The 19993-nt window shown below is 35.4% G+C and overlaps 1 protein-coding gene across 1 annotated transcript in view; it reads right to left on the reverse strand.

The window, feature by feature from the left end:
- LOC142339079 (uncharacterized) overlaps positions 1-19684 on the reverse strand; it is a 73470-nt gene extending 53786 nt beyond the window's left edge. The window contains exons 1-4 of the mRNA XM_075388779.1: positions 19572-19684; positions 19351-19505; positions 13341-13398; positions 13219-13273 (exon numbers count right to left, since the gene is read on the reverse strand). Of these exons, the coding sequence (XP_075244894.1) occupies positions 13219-13273; positions 13341-13398; positions 19351-19505; positions 19572-19623 (320 nt within the window). The 5' untranslated portion in view covers positions 19624-19684. The remainder of the gene's footprint in view (positions 1-13218; positions 13274-13340; positions 13399-19350; positions 19506-19571) is intronic.
- Positions 19685-19993: the final 309 nt, after the last annotated feature.

A 19993-nucleotide genomic window follows, 5' to 3' on the forward strand; every position in this document is an offset into this window, starting at 1 on the left:
CAAATTTACTGAAAAATAGAGGCCCAAAAATTTTGAACAATTTGAAACTAATGCGCATATAATACACTTAATAAGTTCACGAGTCTTGTTTAATTTATAATTAATAGTTTTTCAGCTAAAAGGCTGATAGTTTGCTTAACTAGTGTAAAATTATGCACCTGATGATGCCAATAGCAATTATTTTGTCCACGAGATTTATGCCGTTTTCCCCTTTTGACCGTTTTCGGTAGATTCTCTACTAACCAAAACTGTCACCATTGTTCTAAGATGGAACGCTCTCTGCATATTCGTGTTTTTGGTAGTTTTATTGTCCTTTTTAAAACTTTCTGAGCATACAAAATATCACGCTTTGCAATTCTTTTTAAGGTTCCAAAAGATATTTAATGAAATTTTGACAAAACACCGGTCATACCGGCAGCGCAGCTTTTAAAAGCATTTTAGTTATATTTCAACAAGACGACTCGTGCGAGTCTGTGCGAAGCACAGAATGTTCCAGCATACCTCTGAAGGTAGCACAAACAACTTTTAAATTTTGTCAGAGATACCGTTGAGTGTATCTGAAAGCAACTTATATGCTGTGGAGAAAATTACCCGTACTGTTTGAATAAAAATGCCGTATTTTTTCGACAGACAAAAACGGAAACAATTCAACAAACTCTAAAAAATTAAATGTAGTACAACTTGATTTAAAGACACAGACACAGAAACACCTTGTTGTTTTGGGCAATTGGTCACTGTTCATTGGGGTCCCACTGTTCATTTAGGTCGTTTTTTTCTAAAAAACCAGGCGGTTTTTTTAGCCAAATGACTCAGTCAATTTTGATATTTCATCAGCAAAAAGGGACACTTAATTTATTACAATCTCGCAGTTGTGTTATCGAAGAGACCTAACAACACATAGCTTTGGTTTTGGACTTCTTTTGTTGCAAATTGTACCAAAAAAATATTTTTTTCTAATTTTGTCATGAACTCATTACTCAATGTTCAACACCGTTCATTTATGTTCTGATTGTTGACAAACAACTTTTAAATTAAGTGAGAGACACTTAATTTCTATCTGAAAGCAACTTACATGCAGTAGAGAAAAATTACTCGTACAGTTTGAACCAGAAAATTTTTCGGCAGACAAAAAAGGAAACATTTCAACAAATTCTAGAAACTTAAGTGTAGTACAATTTGAAAGACACAAACACAGAAAAACCTTGCACTCATCCAAACGCACACAGAGAGACACAAACGCACGCAAACCATAAAATACACCAGCAAACTCCAACACACAAATACAAATCCCAACACCAAAAAAAACTTTTTTGAAATTGTTTTTGGCAATTGATCAACGTTCATTGAGGTCCCACTATTCAATTAGGTCTGGTTTTCATTTCTATAAAAGGCGGTTTTTTCACGCAAATGAATCAGTCAACTTTGATATTTCATGAGCAAAATGGGATACTTAATTGATTAAAATCTGGCAGATGTGTCATCGAAGAGACTTAACACATAGCTTTGGTTTTGGACATAATTTGTTGCAGTTTGTAGCAAATAAGTATTTTTTTCTAATTTTGATAACTTCTGACAATTTTTGTCTTCTGTCTCTAATTTTGTCTAACTTTTAAAGGAACTAACTCTCTCAGACCAGCTCCTTCTTTCTCTCTCCCTCACACACCACGCACATTACAAACGCGAAGGCACAATCCAAAATTAATTGCCCGCATTTAATTTTCCTGAGAAAACTTTCTCGATATTAATTTCTTGCAAAATCTCGCAGACGTGTTATCAGCCATATTTAAAAAAACACCGTCTTGGACATACTTAAAGCCGCAATTTGTAGGAAAAAATTTTCGTGATTTCTGAAAGCTCTTCTGCCTCTATTTGATTCTAACATTAAAAGGAACTACTTCCCAGACGCTAAGTGTCTCTCTCTCCTACACATACATACACACATTACAAACAAGCACACAGACATACACCCAAACAGGCACACGCAACATAAACCTAGCCACCAAAAAACATTTTAAAAATTTTCTTTTTGGCATCTGATCTTTACTCAATGTTCAACACCGTTCAATAATGTTCTGATTGTTTTTCTGGAACACTAGGTCTGGCCTTATTGAAGCAATTGTATTGGTATTCGTAGTACTGACATTAAATTTTGAAATGAACTTTTTGAAGTCAGACTAGCTCCTTCTTTCTCACACACACCTCAAACATTACAACCGCGAGGGCACAATCAACGATTAATTGCCCGCATTTTATTTTTCTGAGAAAATTTACCAGAGACTAATTTTTGCAAAATATCGCAGACGTTTTATCAGCCAGATTTAAATACACACACTCTTGGACATATTTACAGCCAATTTGCAGGAAATAGAAAAATTCTAATTATTCATGATTTCTAAAAAATTTCTCTGCCTGTATTTGAATCTAACATTATAAGGAACTACTTCCCTGACGCTAAGTCTTCCCCCCCCTCTCTCTCTCTCTCTCTCTCTCTCTCTCTCTCTCTCCCACACACACATAACAAACAAGAACACACAAGCGCGCGCAAAAAAAACCTCGCCCCCAAATAACATTTTAAAAATTTTCTTTTTGGCATCTGATCTTTACTCAGTGTTCAACAACGTTCATTTATGTTCTGATTGGTTTTTCTGGAAAACTAGGTGTAGCCTTATTGAGGCAATTGTATTGGTAATCGTAATAGTGACATTAAAATCTGAAATGATTTTTTTGAGGTTCGAAATTTTGTCAAATTTAATGCTTCATGAGCATCTTCGGCCTATTTGTTTTTAATATAATATCGTAGATGCCTTAGGAGCTAGATTTAATAAACAAAATTTGGATTGAACAAATTTGAAACTGAAAATTTTTCAAACCCTTCTTACTTTAGAAATCTTTAATATTTGACAGTTTTTGCACTCTGCCTCCATTTGTGTAAAATTTTAAAGGAACCAACTCTCTCCGACTAACCCTTTCTTTCTTTCTCCTTCTCCATATACACCACTCACATTACAAATACAAGAGCACTTATCCACAATCCGAGCCAAATTCTTCCTGACATTAATTTGCCGAAGATTACTTCAAAATCTCGCAGACGTTTTATCAGCGATATTTAAAAAACACAGGGTCTTGGTATTGGACAAATTCAACGCCCCAATTTGTAGGAAATTAAAAAACTTTCTAACTTTTTATCGCTTCAGACAGTTTTGCGCTCTGCCTCTATTTGAGTTCAATACTTCAAGGAGCTACTTCCCTAACACTAAGTCTCTCTCTCTCTCTCTTTCTGTCCTACACAAAACCACACACATTACAAATAAGCACACCCAGACATACACCCACACTATCCCGCGCAACAAATAAACTCGCCACCAAAAAGAAAAGCAGTCCAAAAAATTTTTTTTGGCATCTGATCTTTACTCAATGTTCAATACCGATCATTTATGTTCTGATTGTTTTTAATGGACAACTAGATGTGGCTTCATTGAGGCAATTATATTCGTATTCGTAAGACTGACATTAAAATCTGATATGAACTTTTTGAAGTTTCTAAAAAACCTTTTTGTCAATTTTGATAATTCATGAACATATTCGGCCTATTTGTTCTTTAAAAAATCTCACAGATGTGCTAAGAGCTAGATTTAATATACACAAATTTTGTATTGAAAATATTTGAAACCGAAATTTTTTCAAATTTTTCCAACCTAAGAAATCTTTTTAATATTTGACAGTTTTTGCACTCTGCCTCTATTTGTGTCCAACTTTGAAAGGAACAAACTCTCTCAGACTAACCCTTTCTTTCTCCCTCTCCCTCTCCCACATACACTCACATTACAAATACAAGGCACTTATCCACGATCCGAGATCAATTTTTCCTGGGATTAATTTTACCAAAGAATAATTTTTCAAAATCTCGCAGACATGTTATCAGCGACGTTTAAAATCACACGATCTTGGTATTGGACAAAATTAAAGCCACAATTTGTAGGAAATAAAAAAACTTTCTAAATTTTCATCACCTCTGACAGTTTCTGCATCCTCTATTTGAGTCGAACACTTCAAGGAACTACTTCCCTAACACTAAGTCTCTCTCTCTCTCTCTCTCTCTTTATCTCCTACAGTCCTATCAAACACACTACAAAAACGCACATCCAGATATACACCCACAAAAGCGCGCAACAAGTGAACCACGCCACTAAAAAGAAAAACGTTAACAGTATTTCTTTTTGGCATCTGATCTTTACTCAATGTTCAACAACGTACATCTATGTTCTAATTGTTTTTTTGGAACTCTAAGTGTGGAATTCTCGAGGCAATTGCACTGGCATTTGTATAACTGACATCAAAATAAGAGATGACCTCTATCTGAGTCTAACATTAAAAGGAACTACTTCACTGACGCTAAGCCTCTCTCTCTCTCTCCTACACACACATACCACACACATTGAAAATAAGCACACACACATACACCCACACAAGCGCGAGCAACAAGTAAACATTGCCACAAAAAAAAACATTTTGAAAAATTTCTTTTTGGCATCTGATCTTTACTCCAAGTTCAACACCTTACATCTATGTTCTGATTGTTTTTTTTTCTGGAACTATAGGTGTGAAATTCTCGAGGCAATTGCACTGGTATTCGCATAACGGACATCAAAATAAGAAAAGACCTCTATTTGAGTCTAACATTAAAAAGGAACTACTTTCCTGACGCTAAGCCTCTCTCTCTCTCTCTCTCTCTCCTACACGCACATTGCAAATAAGCACACACAGACATACACCCACAAAAGCGCGCGCAACAAATAAGCATAGGCACAAAAAAAATTTTGAAAATTTCTTTTTCGCATTCAGATCTTTTTTCTGGAAGACTAGGTGTGGCTTAATTGAGGCAATTGTATTGGTATTCGAAAGGATCACATTAAAATCTGACTTGAATTTTTTGAAAGTTCTCCAAAAAGAAAAGCAGTTTAAAATTTTTCTTTTTGGCATCTGATCTTTACTCAATGTTCAATACCGTTCATTTACTATCTGGTGGTTTTTACTGGAAGACTAGATGTGGCTTTATTTAGGCAATTGTATTGGTATTCGTTAGACTGACATTAAAATCTGATATGAACTTTTTGAAGTTTCTAAAAAACCTTTTTGTCAATTTTGATGTTTCATGAACATATTCGGCCTATTTGTTCTTTAAAAAATCTCACAGATGTGCTAAGAGCTAGATTTAATATACACAAATTTTGTATTGAAAATATTTGAAACCGAAATTTTTTCAAATTTTTCCAACCTAAGAAATCTTTTTAATATTTGACAGTTTTTGCACTCTGCCTCTATTTGTGTCCAACTTTGAAAGGAACAAACTCTCTCAGACTAACCCTTTCTTTCTCCCTCTCCCTCTCCCACATACACTCACATTACAAATACAAGGCACTTATCCACGATCCGAGATCAATTTTTCCTGGGATTAATTTTACCAAAGAATAATTTTTCAAAATCTCGCAGACATGTTATCAGCGACGTTTAAAATCACACGATCTTGGTATTGGACAAAATTAAAGCCACAATTTGTAGGAAATAAAAAAACTTTCTAAATTTTCATCACCTCTGACAGTTTCTGCATCCTCTATTTGAGTCGAACACTTCAAGGAACTACTTCCCTAACACTAAGTCTCTCTCTCTCTCTCTCTCTCTTTATCTCCTACAGTCCTATCAAACACACTACAAAAACGCACATCCAGATATACACCCACAAAAGCGCGCAACAAGTGAACCACGCCACTAAAAAGAAAAACGTTAACAGTATTTCTTTTTGGCATCTGATCTTTACTCAATGTTCAACAACGTACATCTATGTTCTAATTGTTTTTTTGGAACTCTAAGTGTGGAATTCTCGAGGCAATTGCACTGGCATTTGTATAACTGACATCAAAATAAGAGATGACCTCTATCTGAGTCTAACATTAAAAGGAACTACTTCACTGACGCTAAGCCTCTCTCTCTCTCTCCTACACACACATACCACACACATTGAAAATAAGCACACACACATACACCCACACAAGCGCGAGCAACAAGTAAACATTGCCACAAAAAAAAACATTTTGAAAAATTTCTTTTTGGCATCTGATCTTTACTCCAAGTTCAACACCTTACATCTATGTTCTGATTGTTTTTTTTTCTGGAACTATAGGTGTGAAATTCTCGAGGCAATTGCACTGGTATTCGCATAACGGACATCAAAATAAGAAAAGACCTCTATTTGAGTCTAACATTAAAAAGGAACTACTTTCCTGACGCTAAGCCTCTCTCTCTCTCTCTCTCTCTCCTACACGCACATTGCAAATAAGCACACACAGACATACACCCACAAAAGCGCGCGCAACAAATAAGCATAGGCACAAAAAAAATTTTGAAAATTTCTTTTTCGCATTCAGATCTTTTTTCTGGAAGACTAGGTGTGGCTTAATTGAGGCAATTGTATTGGTATTCGAAAGGATCACATTAAAATCTGACTTGAATTTTTTGAAAGTTCTCCAAAAAGAAAAGCAGTTTAAAATTTTTCTTTTTGGCATCTGATCTTTACTCAATGTTCAATACCGTTCATTTACTATCTGGTGGTTTTTACTGGAAGACTAGATGTGGCTTTATTTAGGCAATTGTATTGGTATTCGTTAGACTGACATTAAAATCTGATATGAACTTTTTGAAGTTTCTAAAAAACCTTTTTGTCAATTTTGATGTTTCATGAACATATTCGGCCTATTTGTTCTTTAAAAAATCTCACAGATGTGCTAAGAGCTAGATTTAATATACACAAATTTTGTATTGAAAATATTTGAAACCGAAATTTTTTTCAAATTTTTCCAACCTAAGAAATCTTTTTAATATTTGACAGTTTTTGCACTCTGCCTCTATTTGTGTCCAACTTTGAAAGGAACCAACTCTCTCAGACTAACCCTTTCTTTCTCCCTCTCCCACATACACTCACATTACAAATACAAGAGCACTTATCCACAATCCGAGCCAAATTCTTCCTGACATTAATTTGCCGAAGATTACTTCTTCAAAATCTCGCAGACGTTTTATCAGCGATATTTAAAAAACACAGGGTCTTGGTATTGGACAAATTCAACGCCCCAATTTGTAGGAAATTAAAAAACTTTCTAAATTTTTATCGCTTCAGACAGTTTTGCGCTCTGCCTCTATTTGAGTTCAACACTTCAAGGAGCTACTTCCCTAACACTAAGTCTCTCTCTCTCTCTCTCTCTTTCTCTCCTACACAAAACCACACACATTACAAATAAGCACACCCAGACATACACCCACACTATCCCGCGCAACAAATAAACTCGCCACCAAAAAGAAAAGCAGTCTAAAATTTTTTTTTGGCATCTGATCTTTACTCAATGTTCAATACCGATCATTTATGTTCTGATTGTTTTTAATGGACAACTAGATGTGGCTTCATTGAGGCAATTATATTCGTATTCGTAAGACTGACATTAAAATCTGATATGAACTTTTTGAAGTTTCTAAAAAACCTTTTTGTCAATTTTGATGTTTCATGAACATATTCGGCCTATTTGTTCTTTAAAAAATCTCACAGATGTGCTAAGAGCTAGATTTAATATACACAAATTTTGTATTGAAAATATTTGAAACCGAAATTTTTTCAAATTTTTCCAACCTAAGAAATCTTTTTAATATTGACAGTTTTTGCACTCTGCCTCTATTTGTGTCCAACCTTGAAAGGAACCAACTCTCTCAGACTAACCCTTTCTTTCTCCCTCTCCCTCTCCCACATACACTCACATTACAAATATAAGGCACTTATCCACGATCCGAGATCAATTTTTCCTGGGATTAATTTTACCAAAGAATCATTTTTCAAAATCTCGCAGACATGTTATCAGCGACGTTTAAAATCACACGATCTTGGTATTGGACAAAATTAAAGCCACAATTTGTACGAAATAAAAAAACTTTCTAAATTTTAATCACTTCTGACAGTTTCTGCATCCTCTATTTGAGTCGAACACTTCAAGGAACTACTTCCCTAACACTAAGTCTCTCTCTCTCTCTCTCTCTCTCTCTCTCTCTCTCTTTCTCTCTCCCTCTCTTTATCTCCTACAGTCCTATCAAACACACTACAAAAACGCACATCCAGATATACACCCACAAAAGCGCGCAACAAGTGAACCACGCCACTAAAAAGAAAAACGTTAACAGTATTTCTCTTTGGCATCTGATCTCTACTCAATGTTCAACACCGTACATCTATGTTCTAATTGTTTTTTTTCTGGAACTCTAGGTGTGGAATTCTCGAGGCAATTCCACTGGCATTTGTATAACTGACATCAAAATAAGAGATGACCTCTATCTGAGTCTAACATTAAAAGGAACTACTTCACTGACGCTAAGCCTCTCTCTCTCTCCTACACACACATACCACACACATTGAAAATAAGCACACACACATACACCCACACAAGCGCGAGCAACAAGTAAACATTGCCACAAAAAAACATTTTGAAAAATTTCTTTTTGGCATCTGATCTTTACTCCAAGTTCAACACCTTACATCTATGTTCTGATTGTTTTTTTCTGGAACTATATGTGTGAAATTCTCGAGGCAATTGCACTGGTATTCGTATAACGGACATCAAAATAAGAAAAGACCTCTATTTGAGTCTAACATTAAAAAGGAACTACTTTCCTCACGCTAAGCCTCTCTCTCTCTCTCTCTCTCTCTCTCTCTCTCTCTCTCTCTCTCTCTCTCTCTCCTACACGCACATTGCAAATAAGCACACACAGACATACACCCACAAAAGCGCGCGCAATAAGCATCGGCACAAAAAAAAATTTTGAAAATTTCTTTTTCGCATTCAGATCTTTTTTCTGGAAGACTAGGTGTGGCTTAATTGAGGCAATTGTATTGGTATTCGAAAGGATCACATTAAAATCTGACTTGAATTTTTTGAAAGTTCTCCAAAAAGAAAAGCAGTTTAAAATTTTTCTTTTTGGCATCTGATCTTTACTCAATGTTCAATACCGTTCATTTACTATCTGGTGGTTTTTACTGGAAGACTAGATGTGGCTTTATTTAGGCAATTGTATTGGTATCCGTTAGACTGACATTAAAATCTGATATGAACTTTTTGAAGTTTTTCCATTTTTTGTCAATTTTGATGCTTCATGAGAACATTCGGCCTGTTTGTTTTTTAAAAAATCTCGCAGATGTGTTAAGAGCTAGATTAAATAAACTTAAATTTGGTATTGAATATATTTGAGACCGAAATATTTGGAAATTTTTCTAATTTAAGTACTTTCTATTTTTTAATATTTCTGACAGCTTTTGCACTCTGCCTCTACTTGAGTCTAACATTTCAAGGAACTACTTCCCTAACACTAACTCTCTCACTTTCTCTTTCTCTCCTACACACACAAAGCACACATTACAAATACGCACACCCAGACACACACCCACAAAAGCGCACACAACACAAATAAACCTCGCCACCAAAAAGAAACATTTGAAATTTCTTTGGCATGAGATCTTTTCTCTGTTTAACACCGTTCATTTGTGTTCTGATCGTCTTTCTTCTGGAAGACTAGGTGAGGATTTCTTGAGCTTGAGGCAAATGTATTAGTTAGTATTTGTAAAACTGACATTAAATTCTAAAACGAACTTCAAAACTTTTTGTCAATTTTGCTGCTTCATGAGTATATTCGGCCTATGATTTTTTTTAAATCACGCAGATTTCACAAGTGCCAGATTTGATAAGCACAAATTTGGCATTGATTATTTTTAAAACCAAATTTTTTCGCAAGGTTTTCTAATTAGAGTATCTTTTTAATTTTTCTTGAGAGTTAATACAGTCCGCCTCCAGTTGTGTATGACATGTAAAGGAATGTTGAAAGCTGGTCTTAAAAGCTCTTATTTAGTAGCGCTGAAGTAGATTATTAAAATTATTAAAATTTTCAAAAATTATTAAAATTTTCAAAAAAAATGCGAACAGGTGTAGTAAATTGTTAAACCTGGCAATCCATAAACTCATTGAGGCAATTGTATTGGTATTCAAAGGGATCACATTAAAATCTGAATTGAACTTTTTGAAAGTTCTTCAAAAAGAAAAGCAGTTTTAAATTTTTATTTTTGGCATCTGATCTTTACTCAATGTTCAATCCCGTTCATTTACTATCTGGTGGTTTTTACTGGAAGACTTGATGTGGCTTTATTTAGGCAATTGTATTGGTATTCGTTAGACTGACATTAAAATCTGATATGAACTTTTTGAAGTTTTTCCATTTTTTTGTCAATTTTGATGCTTCACGAAAATATTCGGCCTGTTTGTTTTTTAAAAAATCACGCAGATGTGTTAAGAGCTAGATTAAATAAACTTAAATTTGGTACTGAATAAAATTGAGACCGAAATATTTGGAAATTTTTCTAATTTAAGTACATTCTATTTTCTAATATTTCTGACAGCTTTTGCACTCTGCCTCTACTTGAGTCTAACATTTCAAGGAACTACTTCCCTAACACTAACTCTCTCACTTTCTCTTTCTCTCCTACACACACATAGCACACATTACAATTATGCACACCCAGACACACAACCACAAAAGCACACACAATACAAAAAAACCTCGCCACCAAAAACAAACCCAATTTGAAAAAATTTCTCTTTGGCATGAGATCATTTCTCTGCTTAACACCGTTCATTTGTGTTCTGATCGTCTTTCTTCTGGAAGACTAGGTGAGGGTTTCTTGAGCTTGAGGCAACTGTATTAGTATTTGTAAAACTGACATTAAAATCTAAAACGAACTTCAAAATTTTTTGTCAATTTTGATGCTTCATGAGTATATTCGGCCTATGATTTTTTTTAAAAATCACGCAGATATCACAAGTGCCAGATTTGATAAGCACAAATTTGGCATTGATTATTTTTAAAACCAAATTTTTTTGCAAAGTTTTCTAATTGGAGCATCTTTTTAATTTTTCTTGAGAGTTAATACAGTCCGCCTCCAGTTGTGTATGACATGTAAAGGAATGTTGAAAGCTGGTCTTAAAAGCTCTTATTTAGTAGCGTTGAAGGAGATTGGCCAAAGGCAAATTTTACGTTTGGCCTATTTCACTCTTTTCGGAAAGAGTGTTTTTAAAGAAATAGGAGTCTCACAATCACTGAAAGATTTAGTTTTTCAAAATACAGAAAATCGCAAATACTGGAAAAGATCAGTTTGAAGATCAATTTAAAAAAACAGAAGTAAAAAATAAGTTAAATTTTCAAAAAAAATACGAACAAGCGTAGTAAATTGTTCAACCTGGCAATCCAAAAACTCATTGCGGGAATTGTATTGGTATTCAAAAGGATCACATTAAAATCTGAATTGAACTTTTTGAAAGTTCTTCAAAAAGAAAATCAGTTTTAAATTTTTCTTTTTGGCATCTGATCTTTTCTCAATGTCCAATACCGTTCATTTATGTTCTGACTGCTTTTACTGGAAGACTAGATGTGGCTTTATTGAGGCAATTGAATTGGTATTCGTTAGACTGACATTAAAATCTGATATGAACTTTTTCAAATTTTTTTTGTCAATTTTGATGCTTCATGAGCATATTCGGCCGGTTTGTTCTATAAAAAATCTCGCAGATGTGCTAAGAGCTAGATTTAATAAACTTAAATTTGGTATTGAATATATTTGAGACCGAAATATTTGGAAATTTTTCTAATTTAAGTACTTTCCATTTTTTTGATATTTCTGTCAGCTTTTGCACTCTGCCTCTACTTGAGTCTAACATTCCAAGGAACTACTTTTCTAACACTAAATCTTTCACTTTCTCTTTCTCTCCTACACACACATAGCACACATTACAAATACGCACACCCAGACACACACCCACAAAAGCGCGCACAACACAAATAAACCTCGCCACCAAAAAGAAACATTTGAAATTTCTCTTTGGCATGAGATCTTTTCTCGTTAACGCCGTTCATTTGTGTTCTGATCGTCTTTCTTCTGGAAGACTAGGTGAGGATTTCTTGAGCTTGAGGCAACTGCATTAGTATTCGTAAAACTGACATTAAAATCTAAAACGAACTTCAAAATTTTTTGTCAATTTTGATGCTTCATGAGTATATTCGGCCTATGATTTTTTTTAAAATCACGCAGATTTCACAAGTGCCAGATTTGATAAGCACAAATTTGGCATTGATTATTTTTAAAACCAATTTTTTTTTTTGCAAAGTTTTCTAATTTGAGTATCTTTTTAATTTTTCTGAGAGTTAATACAGTCTGCCTCCAGTTGTGTCTGACATTTAAAGGAATGTTGAAAGCTGGTCTTAGAAGCTCTGATTTAGTAGCGTTGAAGGACATTGGCCAAAGGCAAATTTTACGTTTGGCCTATTTCACTCTTTTCGGAAAGAGTGTTTTTAAAGAAATAGGAGTCTCACAATCACTGAAAGATTTAGTTTTTCAAAATACAGAAAAGCGCCAATACTGGAAAAGATCAGTTTGAAGATCAATTTAAAACAGAAGTAAAAATTGATTTAAATTTTCAAAAAAATATATGAACAGGTGTATTAAATTGTTCAACCTGGCAATCCATAAACTCTCTAACTCTCAAATTCATCTGTATTTTATTACACTAGAGGTGATAAGTTCGAACTATCTGCTCTAACATTATAAATAAAACAAATAAAAAAGATAAGAAACTATTCATCTTTGAAGACAATAATCCCAAAGAACTGGCTAGGAATTGTCTGAAAGGACTGCTAACTTGGTCTTTAACCAGTTTATCAGTTTTCTCAAGAAATTTGGGGGTCAGACAAAAAATCGGTAGTGCAAAAATGTTCATGAACACTAATATTTGCAATAACCAATTCGATCTACTGATTCGGTCAGTAGTTTGATTTATCGAGCACGAATTTTTACTGCTTGTTAGTGAGGCTCGGCGAAAATCAAGAACATCCAATCTGTTTGAGAAATAATATGTGATCACAATTGTCCCTTTATTAACAAACTTTTCCCTACTAGTAGAACATGGCTATGATTGATACATTTCCACTCTCATCGCATATTGAGTTGATTAACCCATCTTTGAGACCACACAAAATTTTATCAATAAAAAAACGCACAAGTTCGTTCACGCAGGCTTCCAACAACTAAAATAGTTGTGAGGCAATAAACAGGAAACAGTACCAAACACATTTAGATTGGCCACGAACCGTAATGGATTTGCACATTGCCTCAGTTCATCAATCACTGCCTTAGATCCCAGATCTGAAAAACAAAAATTGCCCCAAATCTGCATTTCCAAATATTTTAACTTCAAGGTACGATTACTTACAGGCGTACTGATTCGTTGGAAGTTTTTCTTGCTGTTGTTTACGCTCGTCAATTTGCTCCTGAAAATGAAGGTTGAGTTCGATAGCATTACGAAAAAACCTATCATCCAAATTCGGCAGTTCTTTGAGTTTTTGTTTCCTACACACCTAGGGTGTCTATGAGGTAAATGCAGAATTCGTCTAACTACCTGAGGGAACTTTATAACTTCAATATTCAGCTGTTTTTCTGTCTGCAGGACTGAATTTGCTGGACTGAATAATTAAAGGGGGAGGTGGGTTGTAAAGTTTTCCCAGAATTGAAAATTTTCCGATATTTTAAGCGCAGTTTAAACGACCAACTTACTTTTAGACTGTTTTTAAAAGCAAAACCAGAGGTCTTACTTGAGCCTGTTGGTTGCACAGAAAATTTCAACGTTCATATGTACTTTTCTTCAAGGATATCCATTAACCGGGCCTTGCTTTGACCACATTATTGTAACTTTGATTATTTCACCCATGTAATTTTATTCCAATTTTACCCCTCTGTAATTTCAACCCAATTTTAACTTTTTGCAATCGTACCTGGCAAGATTGCCAGGAAACAGCAGCCATCTAGTTAGAACAAAGTCCAAAAAGCGGGTATCCAAACATGGGCTTTAAAGGGTTTATCCAATTTCTATTTTTTGGACCCCAAAATTCAGAAAATGACCATTTTGCCTTGAATTTAGACACTCTCGGCAACTTCGACACACATAGCACTTGAAAAACTACAGAATCTAACTCAAGGACTCTAATATAACTTAACACGACCCGAATTGTGAAAAAATAAGAGCGCAATAATAGCCGGCTGAAAAGCTGATGCCGGCTAATTTTGGTTAAAGCAGTTTTGGTATTAGCACGCAAAATACGGGATAACACCTACGAACACAAAAATCTATAATACCTATCCGAAAATTTGACTGTTTTCCAACCTTTTCCAAAATCAAAGCTCTTATTTCATTTTGGTTGCAACGCTTCATCGGTAGCAGTTATTTTATTACATACAAGTTTTCCAATCTATCGAGAGTGAGGCAAAGCATTTATGTTTTAAAGTATTTATGCTTTTTAAAAAGTGAACATAAAACGACTAACGTCGGACGAATTGCTCTCGAACGACTGGCGAGACAAACAATTTAGAAAGGGGCATAGGTTCGGGAAACAATTAAGGTGTACAAACTTCTGACTAGGGAGGGGTTCGAACCAGCGACCTATTGGATAAGAGTCGGCTACATAAACAACTACAAAGGCAATGAACAACTTTCATTCACAATCTCGTTTATTTTATCTACAGACATAATTTCTGCATAACCGCAATTCCCATCACTCAAAAAAATTTGAAAAGTGAAATCAAAAGAATGTTCTAGAAGAAAACGGTCAAGCGAAAATTTTGCATCAAAAACACGATTACAACAATTGCTTCGTTCGCGCGCAATTATTGATTCAATTCATCTTAAAAACTTGATAGTTAGTGCGATGCCTTTATGCACTTAAAAAGAGTGAACAAGCAGAAAAAGAGTGACATGAAAATATCAGCGAAACTACTTGTTTGAAAAGTTCAGCGTGGAAAAACGTAAACCGAATCAAAACGGGAAACGGTGAATCAAAAACACAGCCTCAAGAGTTATCCCTGCTAGAAAACTCTGGCCTACAAATATGCTTATGAAACTCACATCCAAACCTTTAACTTATTAAGGCTTCCACTTTCACTATAGCCAACGACGAACCAAGTGAGGAGCAAATAAAAAGCAAGACAGAACAAAATCTAAAACAACAGAAAAAACTTAGCTCAATCTTAAACCCTGTGTTTAAAACGACAGCTGCCATATGACATCAACAAAACCCTTACGTTAAGAATTTTAGTCTAAATCATGCAACTTTTGACTTTTTCAAAGCGGCATTAATTTTCACCAGCAAAAATGGCTCTTAATTGGTACCACAAACTGGCCGAATTCCAGACACAACTCAAAGAACTAATATCAGAAATTGTCGAATTGCTTAATCGATTTAGTATTCGCTAGCTAAGACTACGGGAACCTATTTTCACTAGCTGAGCACAACTAGTGAAGATAGACTAGTTGTCCGATTCAAATTTCAGTTGCGTTCAGGCATTACGTGTCACGGGACAATGCACTTAAGGACTCCACCCAGTGCCAGAGCTCAAAAGATTTCTACATTAGATAAAATATACGAGTCGCGAATTCTATGCATTAAATAAGTAAAAACAAAAGCTGGGTTATCATAGCAACTCATCAACACATCGATATTTACTAAAATAATGTATAACTTGCTACATCTGTGCAGCAATGAGAACCAACTGACATTAGATTTGGCCTTGCGTACTTTTAAAAAAGATTCAGCTGATCTGCGTAATGCATATGTGTGAGCATCTTCTATTTACCATTTTATGACATCTTCTAAAGTATCTTCTGACGACATATTATAACGTATAAGCAAAACTTTGCTTAAAGTATTCAATAATGTAATAGGTCTATAGTTATTTTATTGGTCTCTGGCACCAACCTTGTGCAGAGGTATTAGTTTCATTTCTTGAGTGTAGTGGAGAAACAACCCCCAATGAAAGAAGAATTGATTAATTTGACCAAGAATAAATGAGGACCAAGAACGGGTGAACAGGAATTATTGAAAACATTATTCAGCTCATCAACGCTACTAGAACTCTTGTTATCCAAATTCTTAATTATTTCGTCGAATTCTGTCAAGGAAACAGGATGGAACTAAATGCTTTTGTTCGCACTTCTCGATGCTGCTCTGAGATGGCTAATACTACAGGGAACAGATGCCTGTATTTTTTCACCAATGCCATCCATTATGCATTCATTGAACCAGCAATGTCACCAGCTGCCACTAGCAGCTCATCACTTTCATTTTTAAATGTTTTAACTGTTGTGATTAGGGGTGGTGCCTTTTAATTCATTTAAAAACCCATTTGTTGCCCTTGAGTCTCCGATGCAATTCTAAATAACTAAAGCTCCATTTGGCTTTTTTTTTCACCAAAACACAACTAGCCTTCCAAAAATTAGCAAGATTTCTGAAATTGTCCATGTCCATACAGAAAATTCGGTGGCTTTTCTTTGGCTAGTAAGATTTTTTTTATTCTAAAAGTGATCCATTGGTTTGCAACAGTAGAATTTTTTAGACACTATTTTGCAATGCCATGTCAAGCTCACGCAGCAACTCTTGCTAATTGACTAGTTGAATTTAGAAACTGAAAATTTTTATATACCTCAGAGAAATCTGTTAACATTTTCTAAAGCTATACCAATGGTTACTCCGTAATGATCAGAAAAACTGGCGTTTGAATGCACCTTGCCAAAAATCACATTTATACCAGACGCCAGAAAATTATTGATGCAAGTTTCGCTAGACGTGGCAGCTGTAGTCGGTTCAAATTTGACAGTGAAAACCCATTTGAATTCACTATCTCTACAAAACTTCTGGTTAATTGATCATTAAGGAGAACATCTATATTGAAACTGCCCATTCCAATGACTTATTTCTACGGGAGAGCTGCTCTATTTGATGATCCAGCTGAACAAGAAAATGCAGTTATTCAATTGTGGGGGGTTGTCTAACATCAAAAGCAACAGGGGCGTTCCAATGACACTTACTTCAACCAGAAAACTTTCGTCCCTATTGGACAAGGATTTTTCGATAAATTTCTTTCACAAATTGAAGCATTATGCCACCTCCGCTTCCTTGCGTTATTTTTCAAAGAACAGTCATAACCTTTTATCCTGTATTATGTAGCAAGGTCCAAACTATTAAACCACAGGTCTGCAATACGTAATATTGCAGTCCGACACTCAAGTTCATCTGCTAGTACCTCAAGTTCCTCGTGGTCTTTTCTTAGTGTGCTAGCATTTAGGAAAACAATAGTTTTATTGCAAATAGCAGTATTTGCTATATTATCGGGCAGCAAAATTTTGATCAATGTTGCTCGAAGACCCCAGCGCAACTCCTCTGGTGGTGGCGACTCAGTCCGAAATGTCTCTAATACAGTTAGCTTGGCATTTGGTAATTCAGCCATTAACCCCATAATCAATCAGAAAATCTTTGTCATTCCCCCTGGACTTCAGTTTAGTGATCAGTTTATGTACTTCTGTATTTTCAAACAGGCAATACATTGTTGACGCTCTTTTCAATTACGGCATTCTTGACGACATAGGAGTGCCAGGCCGAATACGAGGGGTTTTTCGAGCATTGGCATTGCGGTGTCGGGAATGTTTCAGTACTGATTGGCAGATTTTTGGTGGGAAAATGAGCTTATGAATCGCTCTGCATGGCTTTTTAGTTGATGTCTTCCAATGAGTTGATAACATGAGCAGCTCTGCGACCATATTGAACAATTTGAAGCATATGTTGGCTGTTATGGGTCGTAACTTACAGCCACTATTCTTCGGCGGTTTGTTTCAACTCGACATCGTGTTTTGTTAACCTTTCATGGATAAGCACTGGTTTGTTGTTGGTCGGATTTCTGTAGTTCTTCAGGAGTGCTTTTCGTTTCCAGGTTCGGTCCCTCTGATCATTGTGCAAAAGATTTGCAATAATTTTCGTAAAGTTTCCGTTAGCACCCCGGCCGAATGGATGACAGGCCTTCAGATGTTCTTCGCATATTTGGACCTGCAGCACTTCACGGATAAAAGCAAGTGTCCGCTAGATATGAACCATCTTCAACAGTGGGCAACTTATGGAAGATCAAGCAGTCTTTCGATTCGTATCTCTCCAATTCATTCACTTTGATAGTTATTTGACGCATCTATCCTTCGAGTTGAGATATTTGCTGGTCCTTGTGGGTTATATCTTTTACCAAGACTTTGAATAGTTCCTTCACTGATGCATCAAAATTTGTTGACTTCATGAATGCACTCAGCTTTGAACTTTTTGAAACCAATGTAAATACTAAAAGATATAGCAGGGATGTCAGATCGCCGAGATAGGCAATGCAGCATACAATATCCTGAAACTATCCTGAAAATATTTGATAGGTTTATCACAACAATTAGGCTGAAATGCTAAGCTGAAGAAAGATGCCTATTGAACAGAATAAATCTTGGCTTATCCGGACTTCGAGATCTATGTCTTCAAATTGGATTTGGTATATTTTGAAATCTACCAAGATATAACCTTCAATATAATCTTCAATAGAAGCAAGTTGCCTTGGAGAGGTATTGGAATGAAATTGTCATCTGTCTACCCAGCGGTTTCGTTAAAATGCATACTTCGAGACTAGTGAGGCTATTAGAGAACTGCTCTGCAACTTAATACACTCCCGCTATACCAGTTTAAACTGTTTCTTCAATCGAAAAGTCACGATAATTGTTGGTCAGACGTTTAAACGCTCAGACAGAAAATCAGTCGTTCTAAAAATTACAAAAAAGACTAACAGGACTCAAATAATTGTTACAAAATTCCCTTAGGAGCAACTAAAAAAAAACAAGAACAAATCTGAACTCAAATAACAAAAGAAGGAGCACCTAAAACATTAAAATTTTGAAAACTACTGGCATATTGACTGTAAAAATTGTCCAAAATCAAGCATCGAAAATTGCATTTAATCACGGAGCCATCTAAGGAGTCAACCAAAAACACAATGAGCTGCTATAGTCTTCAAATCATCTCATGTCCAGGAAAGGCGCAGCGTTGCAATTCAATACTCGGCCTTACGTAGTGGTTCAGCGCGGGTAATAGTTTCCTCAAATGAGGTATGGTATTAGTTTCTTAATTTTAGGGCAGTTAATGTACAATTTCATGTTCTGCTGACAAGTTAACGATTATTGCGGGCAGTTATTCCTTAATCTCAATTGGGCTGACAAAACAGCCCAATTATTCGAATGTTTTTCTACAACTATTGTTTTTCTATCTTGGAGCTTTCTGTGCCCAGCACTCACATCAACAGCCTTGTTACTTAGCCAAAACTAATATCCACAGCCAAAACTAATATGAACTAATAATCCTGTTTAACTAATAAATTACCTGTTTTAACCGTGCTCCACTGCTTTCAGCGAAATTCTTGAGAACAACCTGCCGAGCTCTGAGTTTGCTGATAAATTGAGACAACTTATTTTCATTTTCAGAGCCTTTCTTTTCCACGGGTGCGGACGAACAAGCACTCTTTGAGCCATTGACGACTGTAGTAGAAAGCATATTAATTTAACGCTGGAAATACGTTAACGCAAAGCTGTTAAATGTCTTACCTAGCGCAAAAGCATCACATTGTCCAAAAAATGCGTCGGCAGCTGTTGCCATTTAGAGGTTAACCGAGCTTCATCAAGCAGAGGCCATTCCCCTTAAAGAACACCTTTTAAAGAAAAACAAACTAGATCATTTTCTTCTTTTCAATTACCACTTGAATACAGCAAAAATAACTGTACAAAGCCAATTTATTATTTATTATTATGGCTTCCACAAACGTGAGGGACTGCTCCCGCAAAATTTATATATATATTTATATAGATGAATCGAACTAGTTTAAGTTTGTTAAGTTTATTCATTTGAGGACCGACATTATTCGCTGAGACAGATAAATGTTATGGAACACGAATATTCGATGCTAAAATAAATATTGTACTTCCACATCAAGTTTAAGATTCGATTTTTGAGACCGACTGGTTGAAAG

This window comes from Convolutriloba macropyga, chromosome 5, assembly GCF_964194025.1.
Source record: "Convolutriloba macropyga chromosome 5, txConMacr16.3, whole genome shotgun sequence".
Classification (NCBI taxonomy): Eukaryota; Metazoa; Xenacoelomorpha; order Acoela; family Convolutidae; genus Convolutriloba; species Convolutriloba macropyga.